The sequence below is a fragment of the Atractosteus spatula genome, chromosome 4 (assembly GCF_055471065.1).
Source record: "Atractosteus spatula isolate fAtrSpa1 chromosome 4, fAtrSpa1.hap1, whole genome shotgun sequence".
NCBI classification, from domain to species: Eukaryota; Metazoa; Chordata; class Actinopteri; order Semionotiformes; family Lepisosteidae; genus Atractosteus; species Atractosteus spatula.
Genome location: NC_142709.1, coordinates 32,754,643 through 32,781,719, shown reverse-complemented (window position 1 = coordinate 32,781,719; position 27,077 = coordinate 32,754,643). Strand labels below are relative to the sequence as shown.

At 40.3% G+C, this 27,077-nt stretch overlaps 1 protein-coding gene across 1 annotated transcript; it reads left to right on the top strand.

The window, feature by feature from the left end:
• The first annotated feature begins 977 nt into the window (after positions 1-977).
• Positions 978-25,788, top strand: efhc2 (EF-hand domain (C-terminal) containing 2). The gene is made up of 15 exons (XM_088914125.1): positions 978-1,010; positions 2,680-2,868; positions 4,577-4,727; positions 5,307-5,530; positions 9,207-9,458; positions 11,054-11,161; positions 11,898-12,036; positions 14,176-14,341; positions 14,993-15,135; positions 15,904-16,100; positions 18,477-18,610; positions 19,280-19,477; positions 23,178-23,270; positions 23,778-23,880; positions 25,693-25,788. The coding sequence occupies exons 1-15, from the start codon at positions 978-980 to the stop codon at positions 25,786-25,788; spliced, it is 2,226 nt and encodes a 741-aa protein (XP_088770251.1).
• Positions 25,789-27,077: the final 1,289 nt, after the last annotated feature.

Genomic DNA, 27,077 nt, shown 5'->3' with positions numbered 1-27,077 from the left:
AATCAAATTAGGCTGGCCTTGCTCATTAATTACGGTCCTTACATTTTCATTAGGCCGGATGGAATTTAGATCCCGAATTAGAAGTAATCAAATGGAGAGTGTTGGCAGGAGCGATCGAGGGATTCTCCAACCTTTAAAATGAAGGCAACGTGGCGATCTAGAAGATCATTGTGGAATCGGTTTGTCGTTTGCGCAGTGTTGAATACTAATATTCAACACAAAGATCTCTCTTTGGCTCACCTGGCTGGGTCCCTGCAGAGTGACGCGGAAGTCCCGGGTTCGAGCCCCGGACGGTGCGGGGCCGACCTGATGCGGCAAGGGCGCCCGCCTGAGCCCCCGTTGCGTTACAATATCTTGGATGCAGCATAGACCTTCCAACCTTTAGCTGGCGAAAGGTATAGAATAATTTGATTTCCGGAGCAAAATCAGACGTGGAACGCTATTTTTTTATAAGACTAAGTTATTACAGCGGATATACTTCTTTTTGATATTTTATATTTTCTCTGAATAAAGACGTTTCCACGGTCTTGGAGATGAACGTGAACGTGGTGTACATCATTAATATCATTATTACGATTGTGACTTTGATTTCCCTTTCCCGACAAGTGTCGTTTTCGTATTTATAAAAAAACATACGTTTACTAGTAATTGGCATGTAATTCACGGAAAGACATGGGTTGTGTTTTTGTTTAAAGAATATTCGTGCTGCTGAAGATGGGTGGAGAGGGGCATGGGGTGGTGTAAAAATGTGAATTCAGGTAGAATAGTTAAATGTCATGTAATCCGCACAAAGACTCGCTCGTTCGAAAGATGACGAGCAATCAGCGACACACTCGCGTGTCTTCAAGACCTGCGCAGATTGTGACGTTTAGGCAGGTTTCCTAGCTACCCGCCGCAAAACGACGCACTCTCCTTAGCAACGGAAAAGTTAGCAGTGTTTGGCGAGCTGTGGGATATAAGCAATCGCTCTGCCCATCATGTCGCTCCCGGGATATTCTCCCAACAAAAACGTAAGTTTTCTGCCAGTGCTGTTTCTGTTTAGTCCCGTATCAATTCTATAATAAGTTGTGAGGCGTCTGTAGCTAAGGGCTAGGTGCGGAAAGGGTACCAGTTACTCAAACGCTGCATTATTTAAGGTCTGTGCATAACTTCAAAAAGAACACAGACTTAAATGAAATCCATATGATGTGTTTTAGTATTCCTGGTGGCGCTTTAAGAGGCAGTGCCTCTGTAAAGGGAAATCGCAGGAAAAGACTGTTGCTCAGCCATAAGAGAAAAACTCAGGACGGTTTCTGAACTCAAGCTGGGTTTGTTGTTGAACGCTAATCTAACAGTACAGCAAATCAAATGCTCAATTTGAAAGTAGGTCCAAGCAATATGTAACAAATCGGAGGTGTTCACATCCTCCGCACGTCTTGAGCAGTGTTATTGCACTACATAGACGAACACAACACCCACTTTTTTAAACAGAAGGAAGGTGGCCAACCACAGGCCATTCGTCTTATATAGCACCTTTGGCTTCTAGTATCTCAGAGATACGTGGATCCCATTGAGCCATTTCTAGAAAGAAGCCAGGGTATCGCCTTCAATAACATGGCTGTGTTGTTTGTTCCCTACTCCCACATCCCTTTTGTAAAGAAGTGCCTCCTGTTTTCAGTTTTAAATGCGCTTCTGCATAGTTTCCACGTGCATCCTCAGATTTGTTTTAATGTTCATGTTGTCAGTACCTTTGAAGGAATTTTGCGTACTCGTATCAGGTCTCTTCATAATCTTCTCTGTTCAAGTAGTTCAGGTAGCCAGCTGCGTCAGCATACGTAGGCAGCAAAGGAACAGGTAAAGGTTTATTCCACCCTGAAAAGAGAAGAAAAGAAACGCAACATTTCGGCTGTGGAGCCTTCTTCGGGCGAAGAGTAAACCTTTACTCGTTTCTCTGTTCGAGGCTTGAGGTTGAGATCCTTCACCCTGTCCATGTAGGACATCCTCTTAAACCCAGAGTGCCCGATTCTGGATCAGCAGTATCTATCTTTTCTAAAACATGGTGACCAAAATTGCACATCATATTATAAATGAGGTCTTCTACATTTTTAACACAGTATCCCCCGATTTTACTGTTTAATTAATGCACAGGAGTGTAATAACAGTAGCTGTGTGTATATTACTGATTGGTTTCACTGAGTAGAAGATCATTCTCTATATAACAACATATTGCTGCTTTTAGGGAATTTGCATCAAACTCTGAATCTGTTTTCCGTTTCCTGTCAAGCACCACAACATTGAAATACGAATTTCAGAAACTCTGTTTCTGAGAAGATAACACTATTAATTTTTTGTAATGTTATTGTTTGTTCTGTAATATTTTGTTCAACTCTTATGTTATACAGAAAAAGGAGTGCTTCAGACATGTTTAGCCTTTTTAAGTGGAAGGATGGCTGCTGTGAGAATTGGCCCTGGTGTGAGTGTGTGTCTGTGTGTGTCCCAGCTATCCTGCTCTGCCCCCATTGCTTGCTAGGCTCCCTCGTGACTCCGACAGTAAAAAAAATATTGGAAAATACAATATTCGGTGGAAAAAACAGAGTCTCACACAATTCCGAGTCTTTTATGGGCCTTAGGGTGCTGTTTTTAAAATGTGCGACATTCCCTCTTTAAAAGTCCTTTGGTCTGCGCATGTTGATCTTCCAGCTGGGAAAGGAGAAATTTCACAAGTCCCAGCATTTTGATTTTTCCGACGGGGTTCGGCTGGCGGTCGGTGAGGAGAAGCCTGGTATCGGGGGAGAGCCACTCCTGGGCCAGAAGATCCGCCCCAAATACTCCATGTTCCCCCAAGGAGAGGGCAGCGATACTCCCTCATGGGTTGCCTTTGACAAACAGGTACTGCACCTTTTCCAGTAGTCTCCGTTATTGTTATCCAGTGACATAAAGTAACCTTGTGTGACATATCACAGGTATCTGTAACTAATTTATAGAGTGTGTTACATAGAGTGCTACAATGAGGTTAGGGATACATCAAAACCTATTGAAAACACAACTATAACACTGCAGCTCACAGCTGGCAGCCCACTGAATCTCAGTTGGTGTGAGGCTGGTCAGTACCTGAATGGGAGACCTCCTGGGAAAAACTGAGGTTGCTGTTTGGAAGAGGTGTTAGTGGGGCCAGCAGGGGGCGCTCACCCTGCAGTCTGTGTGGGTCCTAGTGCCCCAGTATAGTAAAGGGGACACTATACTGTAAAAGGTGCCGGTCTTTGGATGAGATGTAAAACTGAGGTCCTGACTCTCTGTGGTCATTAAAATCCCCGGGTGTTTCTCGAAAAGAATAGGGGTGTAACCCCGGTGTCCTGTACTCCTCCCTACTAATAGCTGATGTGTGGTGAGTATACTGCCACACTTTGGATGCCATTACATCTTCCAGGTGGGGCTACATATTGGTGATGATGGAGGGGACACCCCATTACCTGTAAAGCACTTTGACTGGAGTGTCCAGAAAGCACTATGTAAATGAAAGGAATTATTATTACTGTACTGTACAGTACAGTACAAGACCTACAAAAAAATGTTATTGTACATTGAATTGATGTACAATTTTTCCCAAGACAGTTTTCAGTAAAAATCAAAGTTACAGTAAAAATTCTGCAACTCATTTTTAACATTTCATAAGGGTAATAAGAGAATAAAATCTGCAATTTTCATAATGTAGTGGACATGCTATGCGAGACAAATTTAGCATAACAGAAACCCAATAAATGCTAAATGAAATGGGATTTGAGCAGTGCATGCTGAGGGGAAGGGTAATCGAAGATCACTATCTAATTCCAACCTGAAAAAATGGAGCCATGGAGAACCAACCTGACTGTAAACACAGGTTGAATTGTGGAAAAACAGCTAGCTCCAGGGAGCCTCTGGTCTCTAAAAGAGAAAGAGCAATCAAGACAATTTGTCACAGCTGGGAAACACCTGCCTGAGGTTTGTAAGAAGAGTCAGTGGGCTGAGGCTTTTTCACCAACTAACAAGCTGGTGAGGAGAAGGAATAACTAGGAATGACTGAGCGAGGTCATTTTTGAGAAAAGATGATTATCATGGAGGAGGAATTCACATCAGGAACACCCTAGTGAAAACACAAACATGGACACAAGAACTAATAATTGTGATGTCTTTCCAAAAAAAACCTAGTGTCGAGGCTTGCAAACACGCCCACATCCACGCAGTCCATTGCAACAGGATCGATATTCTTCCAGAGCACGAAATTTCACAGCAATTTCAAGTGCAAATGAATTTTATTTTTCTAAAAGCAAATTTAATTGCCAAACCCTGTTCCTATTCCTTGTTTGTGTTAATTCCTGCGATGTCTCATTTTGTCTTAACCATTTCCATTCATTTGACCATTTTAAAGTTAGTTTTTAATAGTGAATGAGCACAACAAGAAATTTGAATAATATTTAGGCCTTTAACTGATGTTATTTAATTGAGGTGTGAAAATCAAACTATTTTTTTGGTTCAGTTTTTGGTTCAGCTCCATGGATCTGATCGGTTAAAATTACAGAGAAATTAACCTTTTTTTTTAATTGACCATGGATTTCTGTAGGTGCTTTGCTTTGAAGCACACTTCAAAGAACCAGTTCATGAAAGCAGAGACGAGCAGCTTCGAGTCAGGAAGTGCAAGATTTACTTTTTCCTGGAGGATGGAACTATACAAGTGGTGGAGCCTGAGAAACGAAACAGTGGGATTCCACAAGGTAACAATTTCCAAAGGAATTCAAAGATTACCAGACACCCCATGGTAAGGAAAACATTACTCTCCAATGCGCCATGTATACCGTTTCCAAAAGGTAGTTAACACACTGGTTGCTTTTATAGATTATAATTTGCGAACTGTGGTTTGTGTGTCACCTGGGGTGTGAAAAGTAATTTTTTATTATTTCTGCGGTGACTTTCATTATGATTTCTGTGAGTATTACATCAGGCTTTCAGGATATGTAACAAACATACACCCTTCAACTCTTTCTGAAGTAGTGGGTGCCTAGAACACTGCTGTAATGACAGGACGTTCTGAATTTGACATCAGACCACAGCTGATTAATGACAAGGTCCGCACAACCTTAATTGCACTGGAAATGATACTTTAGTCTATACACAAAGAGGAGTGTAGTTTTCTAGCAATTAAAATGCAAGATGAACTTTTGCTGCAAGAGATGCATTTCACTGTTTCCCTTTTCTTAAAAAGGGGATAGTTATTTGCCCTTGGATCTGTGTTTCTTTCAAACACAGCTGGTCTCACGTGTTTGTTCCTTTCCATACGGCTCTTTCCAACCCAGGGACTCTGATCAGACGTCACCGCATTCCCCTCCCTCCGCCACACGACGAGTTTCACTACGAAGTGCAACACCTCAACATCAACCAAGAGGTCGTGTTCTATTCGCGCACCTTCAGGATCACTGACTGTGACCTCTTCACCAAGAAATTCCTGACCAAACTGGGCATTAGGCTGAACCCGCCGGCTCCCACCCCAGAAGACCCCTACAACAGCCTCCGGAGGCAGGTGAGAGGAAGAGAGCAGTTGTCCTTCTCGGATGAAGCACAAGCATTGTCGTTTTCTTTTATATTTCATACCCACATGATCCTGCGACATCTGTCACCATCGTTTGAGGAAGGATTGTGACCTCCACACTGCCTTACAGGAGGTTTAGTACCATTTTTGGAGTGTCTCATCGTTCAGTGGTATCTTTGCCACAGGTCACTGTTTCGTGTGTGCCCTTGCTAGCTCAGTTTCACTCGGACCAAGTGGTGCTCGGCCAGTAATGCACCTCTGCATGAAGAATCCTGGTCACAACTAGCCCAATTCGAGCTATCAACATTTGAACTGGAGGGCCCAGCCTGTGCCGTGAGCAAGCATCTTTACTGATGGAGCAGCTCTGCGGTCCTGCCCTTCAAATCAGGGAGTCTTCAGCAAACCCACATTAAAAAAGCTGTTTCGTGGCCTGTACAGATACAGTACCTGTGAATACCTGCTGTGATTGTGGTTCTTTTCCATAAACCACAAGCTCCATATACAGGATCAGGAGCATTATTGACTTCTGAAAAAACAAACACTGGAACATGTTAAACCCAAGTATTCTCCTTGCCTGCATATTCCACCCTAATTATTTCTGGAGTGGGCCCTGCCTGGCATATTCGTATCATTAATATAAAACAGGGGTGGCTAAGCATAGTCTTTAAGCCCACAGTCTCTTTATCGCCTCTGTTTTGGGGAAAACACACTTAAGTAATCAAGTGGTTACTTTTGGGTTTCTGACTGTTCTCTCTTTTGTTTGAATTGACATCTCATAATGGGCAAGCCGACTGGCAGTCATTCAGAGCTCTTTCATGCTGACCGGTTAAGCCAATAATGGCCAACAAGAGACCTTTTTTTTAAGAATTTTAATTTGTTACAAGGTAATCACCGTAGGAAGGTTGCATTTTGCATTCTTCCATAAGAATATAACAGTGAAATTACAACAGGTACAGGAAAGCTGTATACACATATCTAATAAAAATGAACATCAATTATAGATATTTCTGTCAGGTTTGTCTTGTAACTATAATTATGTTTTAAGAGTATATATTGAGCTATTCTTTCAAACCTAGGGCTTTCAAAGGTCTATTCTACAGTTTTTTAAACATTCCATTAAAACAACATTTTTAGGCTGAATCTTCTCAAAAGAGATCAAATCACTTATTTGCAATTCCCAGACACCAAAGGAGGGAGGCTCTTCACCCGCCCACCTCATCACCCTCTTCACCCACCTTTCGCACCAGCATCAGAACAGGCTGAACTACCCCTCTGTGATTATATATGATATGCAGCTGAATAGGTTGACTCCTAAGATTCACATAAGAGGATTAATCTGCACTCTACAGATCAAAGATATTTTTGGCATACCTCCTGCCAGAATTTTTGAATGTATGTACATTCCCATAAACAACAGAACTGTGTTCTGATTGGGTTTTACAGTTAGGTCAGTTAGGTGATGTGTCAGTGCTATGTGTGCTGTAGATCTGTGGAGATATAGATGTTCTATGTAACAGACTGTACCACGTTTTTCCATATGTATTACAGATTGTTGAAGGCAATGACAGAATGCTTTTCCAAGTATCGCTATCTTTGCAGTGCCTCGGTTCTCAGCTCCAAAATATTTGTAAATACTGTAGGGAGTCTACCCCGTGCCGAGACAAAAGAGTGTAAACCAAGATTGATTTTTTTTGAAGTTCCCACTCTTGAGGAGGATGTTCCCAGTGAGTGTGAGTTACTGGAAAAATCAAGTCCACCATTCTTAGTGCCTACACTATGTAATGTCCAACCTGGAGATATTTAAAGGTGTCTGTTGGAATATTATATTGTACTTAGAGCTGTTCAAATGATTTAAATAGGCCTCCCTCATATACGCTAGAAATTCTATATATGCCTGCTGCTTGCCAATTAGTGAAGTGGTTACCTGTTTTTTCCAGGGGTAGGACAGAAATCTCCACTAGTGAAGATAATTTACATTATAAAGACGGGGATGATAGTTTAGTAGAGTAGTAGTTTATTGCCATATGTAAATGTACATTGGAATACATTAACATTGGAATTCTTGTTCATGCTGATCTCTTAGAACATACACAGTACAGCAGATGTCAATAGACAGTACATTACAGACATAATAAATAATAGCAACCAGAACAATAAATATGTGGAAATGAAACAAAAAACATAGTAGTCCATGCAAAAAGTGCATAGTGCAATTGAGTGCACTGGGTTCTGAGACATTGCAATTAGCTGTTAAGGATGTGTATTGCAGTAGGGTAGAAGCTGTCCTTAAGCCTGGTGGTCTGCGCTTTAACAGTGCGGTACCGCTTGCCGGAGCACAGGGGGGAGAACAGTTTGTGGCCGGGATGGTTGGGATCCTGAATGATAGATCGAGCTTTATTGCGACAGCGAATGGTGTGAATCTCACCAGTTGATGGTAAATCACATTCTATACTCCTCTGGGCCAATTCCACTACCCTTTGTAGTGCGATAAGAATGTAATTATCTTGATCCATGTTTCCGGTACATTTAGTATGTGTTTTTGTTTTGCTGGTGGGGGTAAATTAGTCATCTTCTTACCTAAGAGGCTTACAAGAGAAACAGGTTTACAAATCTCAACCTCCGTCTCCACCCCGTTAGAAACTGGTGGTAAGAGAATTAATTTAATCAACAGGCTGCTTTCCTTGCTCAATCTTTGACGAATGAGCTATTGTAGAGAATTCGGGGAAAAAAAAGCTTAGATCTCTAATTTGAGCTGATGATGATATTTTATGAATTTCTGTAGAAATGACTCAAACCACTTATCAGTCTTGTTCCACCGCTCCCTCTTGCCTAATCCCCACCCCTGCAGTAGTTCCTTGGAAAAAGATTAAGTTGCACCCCTGGACTCCTCACTTGTCAGCATATTCAAAATGGTGGTGGATGTCCGAAGCTCCCTAACCTGTTTTATCACCTAATTCATTATTCCATTTGTTTTATATACCCTTGTTTTACTGAGATTTTAACATTGAGTTTTAAAGTAACTGGCTTTCACCAGTCTGCTGTAAAAAACAAGTAACTAAATTTTTTGCACAGTTTGCATAATTAAACTTTCGTAGCTGACTTCACCCTACTGGAAGGCTGGACTGCAATTTTCTCTCCAAAGCAACAATAGTGAAGATTACCCTGCACATTACATTCTTAGATGGGACGTTTGATCTCCATTTCCTTCTGGCCCTATGGGTTTCCTGTGTGTGGCTGTGCTCTAGAATTAAAACAATGATTATCTTGTGCTGTAACATGAACGTGTGCTATTTAAGCTACTGCATATCATTAACTTTGGGTGGTTAAGAAGACCTATTCGGAACCACATTCTACATTATGACACTGATCAGTAAAGCGTTACTGTAACTGGAAAGCATCAACCTTGAATATCTAAAAAAAACAAGGATTTGTGTATTTCATTCCTTCTTGATATGTTTATTTTTATCGGAAACATATTTATGACCCTCCGTAACAGCTAAATTCCATCTGTTAATGGGAAATATATTTTCTTCCACTGAAGAAAATTAAAGAAAAGCTTTTTTGTAAGCTAAAGGCTTGGCAGTTGCCATATTCAGTTGCCTGGGTGCTGTAACTGAGTGTTTGTGGATGCATTTGAAAGCAGCGACTGAGTCGTCCGTCTTTGCAGATGGAAGAGAGCATGAACCCTCTCCGGCCGTACGAGCGCTCCGACACCCTGAGGCAGTTCCTGGACCACGACAGACGCGTCCTGCGTTTCTTCTGCCACTGGGATGACTCCGAGACGATGTTCGGGGACTCCCGCGAGCTGGTGCTTCACTACTTCCTGGCTGACGACACCATTGAGGTCCGAGAGGTCACCTACCCCAACTCCGGCAGGGACGCAGTGCCCAAATTCCTCCACCGCAGGAAACTGCCCAAGGTCAGTCCCTCTGAGGTGCCCGGTGATGCAGACTGTTAATGCTTTGCCCTGCATTGTGAATGCTATACTAAGCCAGTGGTTCTTAGCCCTTACTGCAGCCTGCACCCCTTTGGTTCTCAAAATCTGTCCTCGACACCTCATCAGAAATCAGTTCTTTAGAGCCAAGATATGTCGTACCTTTCGAGTGAAAGAGAGAAAATTATTTATGTGTTTTAACTTTGCCATGCAATTAAGAATGTTGTACATGAAAAAAACTAACTTTTTTAGAATTATAAATCTATTTACATACCTACGATTGATGAAAGAAAGCATTTGTACTTATGTGCCTGTGTTTAATCTGTGTTTTCAATGACGTGCCTTGTTTGAAAGTCTGGCATGTCTCGTACTCCCAGGGTGTGCGTGCGTCCCAGGTTAAGAACTCCTGTTCCAAGTGCCCATTTAAAATTGAATTCTGGGCAGCCCTGTAGTGCTAGAATATAAGGAACAACAGAAAGTCATTGTTGTTTTTGCAATTAAGTTGTTTTCATAAAGCATGTTTTATTAAAAACAACATTTGAATACTTATTTAGAAGAATTACAGTATTTGTCCAGAAACCAGAAGAAAAGTGCTTCCATTTGTATAGTGCCTTTCACCCAAAGCTCTTTAGGGGTTAGCAAAAGCAATTATATCAGTAACACACAATACCTTCTTATAGGAGGTAATCAGGAACTGCTTTCTATCAATAGCTAGCTGACTATTATGTAGCAGGTAGGGTGGAGGAATACTGAATTATTTAGCCTGAATTTTAAAAGTGTATGTGGTAGTGCTTGAGTCAGAATTTAGTCTTGTCATTGTGGATAGTGTACTATCATTCTCCAAATCACAATATTAGATAATTAGTGACCAAGGCTGGTCAGGCCTTGATTTGTAATGATTCAAAAGCATGGTCCCACTGTTGATATAGTAGTAGGGCTTTAGTTTGAAATATTCAGTTAAGCACAGAAAAAAGAAACACGCCTACTTGACTACCAGCACAGGATCTTGCAGTAGTCCCGTTTTGCTTCTAGGTATGCAGTCGAAGCAGTGTTGCGGTCAAGCCTTGATTCTGGGATCTGATGAGGCTGAGCTACAGGGTCATGTGGCCAATGAATAATTCCTGTCTCTGTTTCGATCTTTCTACTTGGATAAGCTTTGCTTTTCTCCACACGAAATCTCTATCTGTGTTGACAGAGCTGCAGTAACTTTAGGGTTGCCTGAAGCAGCATTAGATTCCTCCCCATGTACAGAAGGAAGGGGGGTAGTTCATTATGAAGAGCAAATGCTATCTTTTTGACTTGACATGCTAATTGTTCCACATAAAATGAAAAAGATGAACAGCATCAAAGAGGCTGACAATACTGTATATAAGTCCAAAGCAATCGTTCTTACTCGTTTAGACTTTTGGTTAACTTTTTTCTCCTCCACTGCAGAGTTTTGAAAATACTTGAATTAAAGAGTTCTGATCCAACAAGTTCAGCGCACAGAGCTTTCTCCTTATCTTACTTACCCTTATTTCTGGCTTGAAAAAAAATTACGCTATGTTTATTCATTCTTTTTTTTTCTAAATTTGAACCAGCGTGCCCCTCCTCCTACACGCCAGCCAGGGGAAATAACAGACCGCACTGTCCTCAATGTGTTTGGGCCGATGGGACATGGTGGACGCTACATTCTGGACAACCTGAAGGTGGGTGAATGTCTACTGCTGGGCTGGACAGTGGTGGCTTTGCAGGTGAGGTTAATGGGACTGGAAAGGGACTTTCAAACATTCCCCTCTTCTAACGCCTTGTGACCTACATCACTGGTAAGGAACGGGTTAAAGATTCCTGACGAGAACTGCAGCTGCCAGACAGCTTTCCCGGAATTATCCTTCTTTTTCAATCTTCATTCAGATTTCATTGTCACTTGTTGCAATTAACGCGTATCTAACAGATTCACTTCAGTTTTAATTAGAATCTGATGTGCCAAAAGTTATTAGAAGAACTAATTAGAAATCCTCATAAATAAAGCATTGTGTCTAACCTTATGAGTCACCATTACCTGAGTAATAATTAAGTCATGAAACAGGTCTTCCAAACTTTAAAACATCCAACCTTTTGTTGAAGGATCTTTTGAAAGTCTCCCATGTTTTTTTATAATGTTTGATATTCTTTTTCTCAGCTATTTCCTGCTCAGTTTACTTTTTTTGTCCATGCAATATCTGTAATATGTCTTTGCCTTCCAGTACTCACTAATCTGACACTAGTACACCATAGAAACCTAATATATATAGCCATGCTAATTTGTGGGTAAATGTAGATGCATCCAAACAATGTGCTTCCAGTTGGGAACATCTCTTTTGTTGATCACTCCAGTGCAATTGATTGATAATGACACTGGAGATAACACAGGTAAGTGTCTTGTGATCTTCTCATTCTGTTCAGACTGGTGCTGTACATGAGGAGTTCTACAAAGACTGTGACCTGACCATCGGAGCGGTGATTAATGTGTGGGGCAGGAAAGTGGTCATCTGTGACTGTGATGGCTTCACCAAGGAGTATTACCGCACAAAATATGGCGTTGGTGAGTCTGCCAGGCTCCTTACCATTAATTTTTCTATCACATTTTACATATCCATCCATCTCGTTTTCTAACTGCTTACTCCTGGTGAGGTTTGCAGTGGTAACAGGCTGAACAGGGCAGATCAGACTTCCCTTTCTCCAGCTCCTCCTGGGGGCTTCCGCCAAGCTGAAAGACACTATCCCTCCAGCATGTCCTGGGTGTGCCCCGAGGTCTGTTTCTGGTCTGCCGGGTTCAGTGAACCCCCCTCACTCAGAGGGCATCCTCACCAGATCCCCAAACCACCTCAGCTGGCACCTCCCGGTCCAGAGGAGCAGTGATTCTACTCTGATGTCCTCCCAGAGTGCTGGCCTCCCCACGCTGTCTCAGGGAGTAAGCCCAGTATCCCTGCAGAGAAGCTCACAATTTCATTCTTTCAGTCGCTACCCAAAGCTTGTGACTGACCAGAGGTGAGGATGGTGACATTGATCGTCCAGAAAACCGAGAGCTTTGTCCAAAAACTCAGCCCTCACTTCACCACCATGGTTCTATAGAGTGTCTGCATTACTGCAGGTGGTGCACCAGTGCTCTTGTCTACCCTAACTCATGAACAAAACCCAGAGGTACTTAAGCTCATACACTTGGAGCACTGTTCCCCCCTCACCCTTACCTGGAGAGAGCAAGCCACTCTCCTCTGAGAGAGAATCACAGCCTCAGCTTTCTATTTCCTGAGATAAAAGTATCTAGTCACCTAATGGGAATGCTTCCTGTGTTGCTTCTTGTGGAGAAGGGTAATAGTTTGGTCTTGCTCATTTGCTTTTTCTTCAGTGAGATGATCTGTGATATAACACTTCAACACGAAGTGCTAGAACTGTGTAGAACCATGTCTTACGTGTGTGACCACTAGATGTCAGCAAGCTAACAAGTATGTTTTACTGTTAGCAGTGAACTTGTCTGAACAAAAGTGAATCTTGATGTTTGTGTAATCCAAGTCTTGCCTTTGGAAAGGTGTGTTTTCAAACATCACAGGTTGTTCAGAAAATGACTAACTTTTTTAACAACTGCAAAATAAATAAAGTGTTGTTAGATTGTCTGTGCTTCTATATCATTTTATGGTATTTTCTTTTGAGAATAATTTACAAGAATTTTTAAATGCCGCAAGAGAAGAAATAAAAAAAAATTGCATTTGAAAATTAAAAAAAAATGTATCAAATTCTTTTAAAGTACATGGTGTTCAGTTATCTGCGATGGTCCGGTGTCGATCGCCCATTCCAAGTTGGGATAGGGGTAGGCTTTAGCTCCCCATGATCCTGAATTGGAAGAAGTGGTTAGAAATGGAATTGATGGCTGGTATTCAGTTATTTTATATGAGAAATGTATGTCGACTATATGCTAATTAGCATCTATAAATGTGAAATATACTGTATATTTTGTCAATGTGGGCTTCAAATACTGAAGATGATTGTAAGCCAGGTTCCAAATGGAAGGAAGACCTTCAGAGAATCTTGCCAAACTGAACTAAGGGGGAACTTTAGCGAGGTCAGATTGTACCAGCAAAGAGTGGAATTTAGCCAGAACATCAGGATAAACCCCTGTTCTTTCTTAAAGCCTTTAATAACTGAATAGCCAGGAACACAGCATCTTGGCATACAGCAGAATTTCCCTGTTCATCATATTGGGGCCATGGTTCAGAAGTTCTGGTCCAGAAGGACGGTGCCACCCGACACCAAACTCAGAAATCCACGGTCCCAGTACTGACTCGGCCCAGCCTTGATAAGCCTCTGACTTTTGATTGGACCAGGCTATAAGGTGGTATATCAGTGCTGCTGATGCTTCACCTTTTAATACTATAGCATTTAAGTGATGCAAGTGACTAATGCAACTAATGCGACTAAAAAGCAAAGTTTTTTTAAACTCCTTTCTCTCCATTTGTCCAGAGCCCGGCACCAACAGTAACACGATACCAGTCTTGTATGGATTTCTCTGTCTTTACCTCATGCCGTTTTATGCTGATTGAAGACTGTTTGCATTAGTTACAGCTGTTCTAAATGGAGCTATGTGACAAACCCATCTGACTGAGGGCTTATCTGGTTTCCCTAAGGTTAAAGGGTTATTGTCCGCATCTATGGGGTTAAGTAACATCTCCCTTACTCTGCTTCCCAGAGGATTTTACCCCGGTGACATACAAAGCTTCCCCAGCTCCCAAACCACAGAGAGAGCCTCCACCCTACAATGGCTTTGGCTCAGAGGAAGATTCTCTCTGCTCCTGTGCAGGATTGCTGCCAAAACCCCCGCAGAAGGACTTTAAGAAGCTGATGGAGAAAGACAGGTAGAATAATGCAGAGAGTAAAATATGAGGAGTGACTCAGGAGAAGGTAGTTTTGTCTGTCGCAGGTCCATTTATGCTTGAAATACTTCTCTCTTTTCTCTTTGACGTAGTCCACAAAGTTCAATGTATCATGCAAAGTCAATCGTTTCTTGCCCTTCTTAAAATGTAAAAAAAAACTTATTCTGTATTTCACAGTAGCAATATGGTCTTGCTATCATCATAGCTGGCTCATTGATAGTCATTTCCTTTATGGACATGACACTTTTTCATTAGGTGTGTCTTTTGTTTTTTAGTTAGTGTAAAAACACATATTAAAAATGTGAAATGAAACGACTTACGCTGAAGGATCCATCAACCGTGCAACCCCCTCGTGATGATGTTACTGATCGTGTTAATCGGTAACCTCTCATGTTAGGAGAATCATTGTATGTGATTGTATTTTGTTTGGCTAATCCTAGTCTTGCCTTTGGAAGAAGAAACCCTCATGTCTTCTGTTTGCAAAGCCTCTTCTAGATGTTCTTTCCTTTCTAGGTTTCTCCACAACCTTGATTTATAATCTTGTTATGTTCAGAAGGAAGAACTTTGTGTTTGTTGAATGTTATCCTGACCGATGTATTACTAAATAATTACTTGTACCTATGTATTGTACAGACAAGGCCTGGAGAGCAACATACTGAGATTTGTTGGCAGAATGGTTTCGGATAACCCTATTGACAGTGAGAGGAAATTCATCATTTCCTTTTACCTTAGCGATGACACCATCTCTATCTTTGAACCTCCCCAGAGGAACTCAGGTAAAAATATGTTACAACCCTGTAATTATTTGATAAAGATTAAATGGAGTAGAAACTACAGATTTGTCTTTCACATGAGAGGTATTTTTGTAAATGACAAATATTGTTTGTAATGGAAAGCATGTAAAAATAAGAACTCATGCATGCAAATCAAGAGATAACAAACTGTGAAGTTTGTAGTGTCTCAGTGAAAGTAACTTTAAATTTTATAGCGTATTTAATCCATAGCACTGGGGTTACACCCTGGCATTTTTTAGATCAAGGGAATGCATTGATAGGATTGATAATAAATAGGTTTTATAACATTCCCTTTTTAAAAATAAAAATAGGGGTTTGGTTCTGTAACATACTCCATAAATGTTTATTTATCAGTCTTAATACATCAGTAATATTGCATTATGGCAGGCAGAAATGTCATCTTTCATTTACATATTGTCAATATAAGGAATAAGTGCTAAAACAATCGTATCTTAAAATGCGTCTTGGTCCCCATTATCCATTTTGGAACTGATCAGTTGCTTGCTACAAATAAACTGTAAAAACTAGTAAATTATACGTTCCCTGTAGAATTAACAGATTGAGACACTGTCAAGGAGGACACAGTCCTTTTTCTTTTAATTTCCAATTCCTAAAAGTCTTGTTTCATCAGAGATAAATGGAAAGTTTTTGTTTGATTACGCTGAGTGCAATCATGCAGTCGTTTCTGAATCTGGAGGGTGGCTGCTCTGCTGGGTTTCTAACTTGTGGACGATCGCTTTGTCTTAACAGGTATGATCGGAGGGAAGTTTTTAGAAAGAGGCCGGATAAAAAAGCCAGGACAGGAGCTGTTTAAGAGTCAGCGCTCGGAGTATTTCACAGCACAGGACCTGTACGTGGGAGCAAGAGTGTGTTTCAACAACCAGGAATTCCAGTTAGTGGATGCTGATGAGTATGTGTTTAGCTACATGGAGCAGCACGCTGAAGAGGTAGGATGAAGAACATCTCCCCTCCCAAGCCTTTCTGGTCCACTCCACACCTCTTCCACAAAGTTTGTTGCACTGAACGTAATTGGCGCTATTGTAGTTGCACCTGCGACAAAGCTGACTAAACAGTAGGACAGCATACATTTTACAGGGGATGTTTAGAAATGTTTATTTTAAAAAATGTATGTTAAAATAAAATCAGAAAGTCATGAATTTCCGCAGTGGATCTTAATACAAGTTGTCCGTTACCTTTCTGTGCAAGTGCACTTCTTGCTTTCTGCTTTCAGGCGAATTCCATCTCCTTGCAGATAAAGCCCATTGTTCTCTGCTCAGCTTAGATTAAAACAGCTGCTTGATTTGAATGCTCTCCAGCACTATCACACGCTAGCAAAAATCATGGGTTAGTGCAGACATCCTCGCAATCCGATGACATTTTAGTGTTGTTTCTTGGTTACACCTAATAGATTATTTCCGTTGCTACACTATGATTACACCAGCTGATACTAGAAATTTGTTCATGTGAATCTCCCAAAAGATTTATTTTAAAAGATTGGTAAATAGGCATTGGACAAGGTCTTTTGCTGTGGATACCACAAAAACAAAAGCCGGAGAGATCCATGTACTTTAAAAATAAAATGTATCCGCAGTTTAAAAAAACATAATGAATATAAGTAGAGTATAAACTATGGAAGGAAATTGGCCATGTTTTTATATTCCCTTTGGCTTGGCTTTGGCCCAAGATATTTGATGGGGTGGACTAAGGAATATGTTTAGCCTGTCATTCTTCGTATATACAAGGTAATTCAAAAATGTTTGGTAGGGTATACAAAAAGAAGATAAATTCTTGACCTTTTCTTACCTTAATCACCTTTCATTTCAACACACTTAGCCTATGCTGTATGTCTTTTGCAGGGTTTCTCAGTCCTGGCTCTGAAAGGCCGGGTTGTCTGCAGATTTCTAAGTCTCTTTAAAGCAGCAGCTAAAGAGATAGGAGAAGCCAGTAAAGAGCTGATTCAGGTCATTAAGACCCCAGATGAACTCTAAACTTGTAGACACACCAGCCCTCCAGGACCAGGATTGGAGATGCCTGTTCTACCAGAATGCCCATTTTATTATAACGGAACTGTTTTGACTTCTCCTTTAACCACTCAAGAGGGAGAGATTTCAGGAAATACTCTTTTAGAATTTGTGTACCATTAAGCACCTGTAAACATTAAGCAGAAGTGTGTATCTGCAGTGTATTATCTGCAAGCAGAACCACGAGGTAGGCAGTTGGGTAACACGCGAATATCATTAACAGTTTTTCAGGTTGTAACTATCTGAAACACATTGCAAACAAAGGAAAAGATATTTAGTATTCATCTTCAATAAAGGGAGCTGAAGCTACACTAAAATAGATGAATTTACTCCTCTGTATTAGTTAAAACAAAACACATAAAAGCTTTATTTCAATACCAAAATTAGGTATTACATATTTAATGTTTGTTATTCTATAGCTTTGATTTAGTAAGTTTATTGGTGGTTTTATGATCCAGAAAAATAAAGGTTGGCATAGTTTGACCAGGCTGCATGGTGACACAATGGTTAGCATTGCTGCTTTGCAGTGCTAGGGCCCTGGGTTCGGTTCCTGGGATGCTATCTGTGTAGAGTTTGTATGTTCTCTCTGTGTTTGTATTTCCTGCGGGTGCTCCTGTTTCTTCCAACAGTGCAAATACACACTGGTAGTTTAATTGGCTTCTGGAAAAAATGGCCCTGGCGTGTCTGCGTGTCTGCGTGTTCTTTGCAGTGGACTGGCATCTCGTCCAGGGTGTATCCTGTCTTGCACCCATTGGTTGCCATGGATAGGCTTCAGCTCCCCTGTGACCCTGCGGTGGATAAAGCACTTGGATAGCTGGATTGTTTGACCTGAACCCATAATTTGCCATCTTATTCTGTAGATTTTTCCATTAAGCAGGAATGAGTTAACTTGCAAATGTGATTATATTTTCATCTTCACGTGGGCCGTTGTGAGGTAGGGTTGATGAATGTTCTGAATCAGCAGGGATGGTGTGCTGATGGCAACAATGTGAGCATTGTTCAGCCCAGGAGGTGAAGAAAGTAATAAAAGGCTGCAAAATGTGTGAGGGGGACCACCAGGAATAGATCATCTTAGCAGCCTACCTCATCTGCAACATTCCTGTTTATCATTATCTTACATGACCTAGTATAAAGGTTATAGACGTTAGGCCTTGCATTCTTTCTAAGAACTGCAGTATTAAAAATAATACTCGTCTTCCCAGCATCATCGGATCCTGACGCTGTTATTAATCACCCACTTCCTGTCTTCGTTTGCAGACATCTTAGCTCTCCTGACAAACAGTGCTTTCTTGTTTCACCTAGTTCCCCAAAGGAAACATTGGAACCATCATAAGCAAACTGAGGTCCATCACCGAGCCAAAGATGAAGGAGATCAAGCAATCGTTTATGATGATCGACCCAGAAAACACAGGAGAGATTGCATATGAGCCATTCAGGTATGAGACATTTTAAAATTAGTAAGGGAACCCTTAACCAGATGTGCCTCACTCCGGCCGTCAAGTGTACTGTCCAGCTGGTTTTATGTTTCTTTAAGTCTAGTTTCTTAAGAACAAGGAAAGGCCTCAACATGACCAATTAAGGAAATAGTGAGTTATTTAAGAACTCAGCTGGAAACCTGTTGGCCCTCCAGAAATGGCATTGTGCACCTCTGTCTTAAATATCTATCCATTTTCTAACTACTTATCCAATACATAGTTGTGGGGGAGCTGGAGCCTATCATGGCAAGCTAAGGGCGCAAGAAGGCATACACCCTGGATGGGTCACCAGTCCATCATGGAGCACACAGACACAGATATGCATTAACTCACATTAAGGCCAGTTTTCCTAGAAGCCAGTTAATCTACCGGTTTGGAGAGAACATACAAACTCCATGCAAATAACCCCCCGGGAACTGAACCCAGAGCTACCCATTGTGGCTTAAACAATTCTAATGTTTTTACTGACGTTTAATGTTTTACAAATAAGTACTACATTAAAAAGAGAAGTTCCTGCAGGACTTTAAAATGGCAACATGGCTTTGGTTTTAGGACTAACTGTGCAAACTCGAATTTTGGATTTTTTTTTTTATTATTGTCCAGTGTTTAAGTGGTGCTGTTTGTCTTTAGGAATCTGCTGATGGACATGGCTGGAGGACGAATGTCTGAGCATGAAATCATGACAATTGGGCGCCACTATTGTATCCAGGAGCAAACTGAAATAGACCTTGGCTTCCTGAAGGCTCTGGCCCAGGAACTGCTGAGGAAGAAGCACTTTGAGAGCTTCCCTGACATGACCAACGCTTTCATGCATGCAGACGAAAAGAGGTACTAATTTGCCCCTTCACCTCGCATAATCCCCCCCGTTAGAAACCTTCATTAACCTCTTCAACTTCAACAGTTCTTCACACAGAGGACTTTTAGTTTTGTCCAAGGAAGGGACAGAAACATGCGATCAATCAGCCATATATCTACCCGTCTGAATGCCGAGTAGCCAGGACGTATGTTTCAATTAGTCACAGTGATTTCAGTGCAGTAATTTAAAACAGATGATTTAAAACAGATTTAGAAAGTGAAAATACTTTGCTGAACATGATAAAGTGTTTATCTGTTCAGTTGTACAGAAGTATACTTACTCTTTTAAAATATCTTTTCCTTATTTATATTAGTCAGGTACGCAAAACATTTAAACAATTTTCTAGATTGCACTTAAGATACAGCTAATGAAATATTCCTAGTAGCTGTGTGCTTGTACTATGAGGTAGTGACCCATTCTCAAATAGTGGAGAAAAGCTATTCTGGACAAGGAGGAGCAATGAGCTGTAATGCCTGGCTCCCCTCCTCCTGGACTGATCCAATGGACTTACCCAGAATGTCTCTGGGAGGCAGGAGGAAACTGGACCACTCAGCAGCACAACCCCATGCAAACCTTGAAAGATTATGCAGACTCCACAGAGGCAGAAGCCCCCAGCCAGAATCAAACAAGCAGTAGTGCCAGGACCATGCTGTCATGCCACTTTCACATACAAACAGTACAGTACCAATTCTCAAGAGATATACCTTAAAAATCTTTTATACATCCTGGGGCATTTATTCACAAAATACGGTAGTAACACCTGTGACTGTTAGAAGTCTAGCATTTGCTATTTGATAGTTGTACTATTTGATAATTGCTGTATTATTTTGCACCGTTTGCCATATTATTTTGCACTGTTTTGCTCTGTTTGTGTACTTTTGCACAGTTTTTAACAGATATGGGTACTGTCGCACTGGTACCATACTGTTCTTTACACTGTTACTGTTATTGTATTTTCTGTCTATTGTCTTGTCTGCTGTTCTATACATGTATATACCGCACCTGAGAGACTAATGAGAAACACTTTTCATTATACTATGCACCTGTGTAACCTGGTCGCCACACATTAAAATGAGTCTTGAGCAAAGCCTACGTGGCTTCCTTCAATAAATGGTGGGATACAATTTCAGATTTTTACCTACTAAACTAAGCCTTTCCTGTGTTCTCATGAGTGGTAAAATCCACTCAAGTATAAAACAAAACTGTATTTGGGTTATTTCTGAACCATATTTAGAAAATATATTAAAACTGGTTTTAGTCTCAACAGTGGAAGTAACCCAAGTAAGCCAGAATTTTTTCACACAAAGAACACCTAATATTCATTGGCCTCATATATTACACTTTAATAAATAAGCAAATGAGCTGAAAGAAAGAGCAAGCCAAGCAGATACAGTACCTTTATTGTAAGTATCAGCTATACAAAATAATGTGAATACAAGAGAATAATGCAGTACAGTTAAGAATGAAACAAGAAGCAGAAAGGTCATTTAGATGTTTGGGTGTATTTGCATGAACATCTGGTCACCTTGGCATTATTAAGGTGATCTTAGCCAAACATAATACAATTTTGCTGAAAACTAAAATACAGCAAAGGAAATATATACGAAGAGTTTGGACCGAATAAGACTACTGGGGTTGAGTGAGAGCAACAGAATAGTAATAATCACACAGATTCCCCACATTATGCATTGATGTGATATTTATGCATTTGGGTGTTCCTAAGATTATCTTCCCTGTCAGCCAATTATTAATAAGATCACTTAACAGCAGTATAAAGCTGTTATTCACTCTCCCATAAATGTATTGTTAGTATTGTTGTTTTTTTACACGATTTGTGCTTGCTTCCTTTGACATTTACATTTGAATTGCATGTGATCTCGTATTTATGGTCTCTTGGAAGAACTCTTGTGACATGCACAGAAGTAATGACATGATCTTTCTTTGCTCTGGAAGCGCAGTGTCACATAGGAGAGCTGATGCAAAATGCAGCTCATTGCAAAGTGACTCATAGCTATATTTGTAAATTGTTTAATTCATTTTTTTCACTTAAAGAATTTTTTTTTTCTTCAGAATTCAGACAAAAGCACAACAGGATGTGCTCCCACACAAGGAAATCAAGATACAAGTAGTTTCTTATTCTTAGCTGGGAGGGTTGACCACAAACCTGTAAAACTCAGTTATCAGCTCGTAATGTATGGAGGGGGAACATAAGATAATACCTTGGTAGGGAGTGTATGCTTTTTTCTGTGGTATGGACTCCAGACAGAAACACTGCACTGCTTCATCTGTCTCCACTCTGTTCTCTGCAATGATGTGTAAACAGACAGACCTGTGAAGGCACGTTCAAAACACCGTCTTACCCAGCAATACCTCCCTTTCCCATTTATTAAAAAATAATTGTATACCGGCCAACTCTAAATCTGAGCTTTGATAAGAAGGTGGATCACACCAAGAACACAACTGTGATACCTGAATAAAAAAAACCCAGTGTTGTGCATTTTCACATTAGTGCAGTTTAGTTTGTAATCTGAGGCTTATATTTGGTCTCGTACAATGTTCGTTTTGTGTTGTCTCATCCAATAAAGAGGTAATTAGCAGAGGTCGTATTCTCTTTCAAGACGTCAGCTGTGGTAGACCTTATGTCAATTCATTTGGGAAAATAAAATTAACACTGGAAAGGCATTCCTGGTCCATTTAGCCCTGAGCCATTGGTTAATGTAAGTAGCAAGCTGTGTGGCTGAAATGATGACTTAGCACATTCATAGGCTTGCGGTACTGTGATTTTTTTTTGGCAAGTGAGAAGGTTAGGTTTTCAGAGCCTGTTGTAATCTGCAGAGCAATGCTTTTATTTTAGAAAGCTGATATTCACACCATCATATCAGTAGCAACAAATCTTTTGACACCCACATACCAATATCTAACACCCCTCTATAAAACCCTATTATGCAGATTGAAAATAATCCTGTTAGTAGGATTTCCCATAGCTTATATAGTATTTTTTAAACAGTACATCACTTGTTACTACTTAGGAATCTTTTCCTTCTGTTATTATCACAGTTTTCAATCACATTGCTAAACATTTTCTACTAAAACCTTTATGAAAACTGTATCTTAACATTTCAGAATGTAGTGGTATTTTCCTAAATAAATGGTGTTTTCCAGAGTATACTTTTTACTTTAAAAATTAGGTTTTACTTTGATAATAATGGGTTTCTCAAGTATTCATGTGATCGTGAAAAAAGAGAACTGTAAGTATAATACCTGTACATTGCTTTTTTTTTTGTCAACCACATTTCATGATAAGTGATTCTATGATTGAAGATATATTGTATTCATAAGTAGAATTAATATACCTACAGGCTGAGGTCTCATGCTCTCTTTAGTGTGGTCAGGAACATTTACAAGGACCCCTCACTTTTTCAGCCATTTAATCCACAGGTATAAATGTTCTCAAACTGGGTGATAGAAGTGAAAATGTTTGTTTCTTTGTGAGCCAACTAATTTTGACAACCTTTTTTAGTGTTTGACCGTTGAATGATCATAAACACCTTGTATGGGAGATGCTGTTCAATGTCTCGTGGCTGTTGTTACTTCCTTCAGTGTATTTTGATGCAGCATGATCTTTTACTGGTCAGTAGTCACAAGTGTCATTATTTTCATCTGGGTACGCAGGACTGGGTTGTTGCCTGTCTGGGAATCCAGGACGATTTGCAAAGCCTTCAAGCTCCCTCTGCCTGATGACCTGCTGAAAGCCATCCTGGAAAAGTAGGTTTGAAGCAGCACAAAGAACAAACAAAATATAACTTTGCCTCTTTAAGGTTTCTGCTGACCTTCTTTTGGTCTTACATGTTATTGTTAGATCTCATTTTGTCCAATGACAGTTTAGGGATTGAATATAGGTTCATTTGCAATCCGAGGCTGTTCTTGCTATCAAACGTCACACATTGAAATGGATGGATCTGTTCTGATAAGGCTAATCTTTTAATTTGAACAAGTTTAATAGGTTATAACTAACACCTATTGGCTAGAATTGTGCAAATTTATAATGTCTTATCTGTCAAAGCCTGATGTTGATCTTAATATATTCTTGTTCTGTAGATGTCGTTTCTATACTAATTGTAGATTCAGAGTGGTTAGAAAAAATGGAGTTTTCTTAATTCTAGATAATGGATGTGTGTTGTAAGGCATTGATTTATGATTTAGACAGTGGTTTATAAGGTATTCACAATATTAATAACTTAGCCAAGTCCTTTATTTCAAAAATGAATGTAGGTTTGAAAATGGCAAAGAAGAGGTGGACTACAATGGCTTCCTGTCAGCGATAAACTGGAGAGACAATCCGGTACCCACAGCTCTCCCTGAAACACCTATCAAGGTGAGTCTGCTCTCAGAAGCTCTATGTGGCACTTGCAGACCAGCTGGAAAGTGGGCAGTTCTTGTTTGAACCTCTTTACAATGTCACTCAAATGATTTTAAGGTAGTATAGAAGTAGATCTTATTTTAGTGCTTTCCTTTTCCTCCAGCGTCTCATAAAACAGCTGCAAAAATTACAGGAATTAGCAAGAGGACTCTGTTTGGGCCTACAGATTTAGGCTGTGATGCTTCACCAAAGGCTCGCACAAAAGGCTTCTACTGTTTGCTTCCTGCTGTATATCTTTGAGGAGTCGAATCAAAGAGCAACCAGCCAAGTGCGGAGTCCTCAGAGAATGCACACTTTCAGCATGCTATACAAACCCGAAATGTCCAGGCAATGCAGGAGCAAGATGCTGCCTAGAGAGTTGTCCTCCAGAGGTGTGTTAGCAGGGAGCAACTATGCAGATAGACCCTTTTTTTCTTTGGCTAGAATATCTAAAATCCCATATTAAGCTGTTTTGTGGTATTTTTCGTGTCTAGTTGTAGTCAGTTTCCAGCTTTTACTATCATCATCATCACATGAATAATGCCTAGGTCATGTATATACAATTTCTTAAGAAATTTACTATTTTAATTTGAGCGACAAAATATGCACTCAATAGTTACTTACACGGCTTTTCACAGTGGGCTAAATGACTGTCTCAGCATTCTGCTTTTCTTCTAACTCTTTTGTTCATTTTCTTTCTGTTTCTCTGTCACTGATTTCCAGCCATTTTCTGCAGTACAGGTTAAGCCCAAACCTCTCAGCCAGCTGACAGTGAGCTACAAAGCTCTTGTGGAAGAGCTGTGCGGACACACTGAAGAAAAATGAGTTGCTCCCCCTCTCTGTGATCTGTCTGAATGTTCACCTGCCTCCAGCATCTGCTTTGTCACGTGATGTGGCATCCAGATTTAAAAACAAATGATAAAAATAACATTGTTAAAAGACTGATTCATTTGAAAATAAATTTTCAATTACTCTATAAGATTGAACAAAGGAAAATGTGTCCCAAAAGGACCCAAGTAGTTTCGTAGCCGTTACTCTTTTTATCAACTTATCGAACACAAAAGCTGTCTAAGGCAGATCTGTTAAGGTTAACTAAGGCATCTTGAAGTACTGTGACGAGTGAACAAGTATGTTGCATTCCTGTCACAATTACATTTTCTTAACTTTCTAAATTGCCTCCCTATAAGTGTCGGAATGAATACGCTTGGATATGAGCGTGCACACTCACGAGTGTGCCCTGTGATGGACTGGTGTCCCATCCAGGCTGCCGTCCTGCCCTGTGCCCTGTGTCTGTCGAGTTTGGCTCTGAATGCAGCAGTTGCCAAAGATGGTTGGACATCTGTTTAAAATAAAATAATGTATTCTACTTAAGATTCTTGGGTTTTAAGTACACCTACGTGCAGCGACACCGTGGTGAAGAGTGCGAGATGAAGATATTGTCAAAAGTTGACCATGTCCGCTACAGTTAATCAGATGCTTTACCCAGCACCTTTGTGACCTGACACTGTCATGTCCTCTGCTATGAACTGTGATACCCACACATTCGAGTCCAGACTATATACGTTGACCACAATGTGTCCTTATCAGCTTTTACAATAAGCGTGTGGCAGTTATTTTGCTTTCAATATTCAATGTAATCAAAGTGTGTAGATTAGAATTAATCCGTTGATCCATGTTCTCTGCGAGCCGGAGAAAGACAAAAGGAGTATCTGATTTTCTTGATCTTTTACCTGCACTACACATGTTTGTGTTTCCTTAATCTGATGTCCTGATGCTTTTTGTTTTCAGTTTGATATAGGCTGGAATGGAGAACCCACAGGCCCAGCAGTGAAAAAAATCAACTACTCTATCTTAGTGGAGGATGTTTTTGGCAAACACGATTGAAGTCCACAGTGAAAGTACTCTCTACTTATTAAAAAAAAAAGACCACTTTCTAATGAAAAACATCTTGCTTACGTGCTTTCTTCAAGATTCGTGTCTTCACGATTTATGCTCACAAAGTAAATTAAAGATTAATCTCAACAGTTTTGTGGTGGGTTTTGTTGCCTGAACTGTGGGGCGTGTAAGTAACATTTTAAGCAAATGCAACAGATATTGAGACTGTTAAAGACTTACAAGTCAACAATATGAAACTATTCACTAAAGTTGGATTTAAATTGATAGTATGTTGAACAGTATTTCTTTTACAAAGCTGACATTAAATATCCCTATCAAGGATCAGTGATCATAACAATATCTTTAGAAAAGTTATCAAGATAACAGACAAGCCTCGATATACGCCAGGTCAGACAGGTCCAGACCTCTATATCTGCAGTCAAAAGCTCCACTTGAGCCCTACTTAAAAAAACATATATTCTCCCAGCTCAGTCCTTTACCAGCATTCTTGTAAGAGCAGTTGTGTGCTTAATTTGTTATATTCTGATGCAAGCTACTGTAAGTCATTTTTTCCCAAACCTAAGAGTATTTCAGTCGAGTTGAACAAGAATATCATTGAATTGTCACTAATGTGGTTTAAAAAAAGCTGTGCTCATCTGCAGATTCAGAATGGTGTAATCAGACTCCTGTAATCAACCCCGAACCCCTTACTGAGACGGAAAGAGCACATTACCTCACTGGGGCATTATCAAGTTTTCATTCTTAGCTTTCGCACTTACTAAAATATTAGCCACTCGAGTCACAGCTTCTGGTTCACCACACAAAGGCTGACGTCTGTGAGACTGAACGCACATGTGGCCTTTTATGTCTTCCAATCCAAGGCCATAAAGAGACAATGGGTCAGATTGATCGAGGAAACTTTGCCAAAGGAAACCATACACCCTTTTTGGTAAAAGTGAGGTCTAAACTGGTGACACTACATAGCTAATGATTCACAGCCTATGTATGTCTTCCAGTCTTTTTGAGCTACATTTAGGCCTACAGGCTAATTTCTACTGATAGGAAATCTACTTTACATTGTGATGCCTGCATAATTCCTGTCGCCACTATGATTAGTGTCATGACATTTAACAACTGTTTCAATAATGTACTGAAATGATCTTAATGTCTACCTGTTCTTCATGACTGTAATCTTCGCTGGAAAACCTCAGAAAAATCCTTGATGCGGCTATCATAATTCCTTTGAAAAAGTTTGGTTTAGTGAGGCTTGTAATGTCACAAGCTTACCCTCAAAAGGG

Excerpts from the sequence above, each read along its gene's own strand:
- efhc2 (XM_088914125.1), top strand. The coding sequence starts at position 978 with ATGTCGCTCCCGGGATATTCTCCCAACAAAAAC. Across the intron at positions 19,478-23,177 it reads ATGCATGCAGACGAAAAGAG|GACTGGGTTGTTGCCTGTCT; the intron begins GTACTAATTTGC and ends CTGGGTACGCAG. Across the intron at positions 23,881-25,692 it reads TCCCTGAAACACCTATCAAG|TTTGATATAGGCTGGAATGG; the intron begins GTGAGTCTGCTC and ends TTTTGTTTTCAG.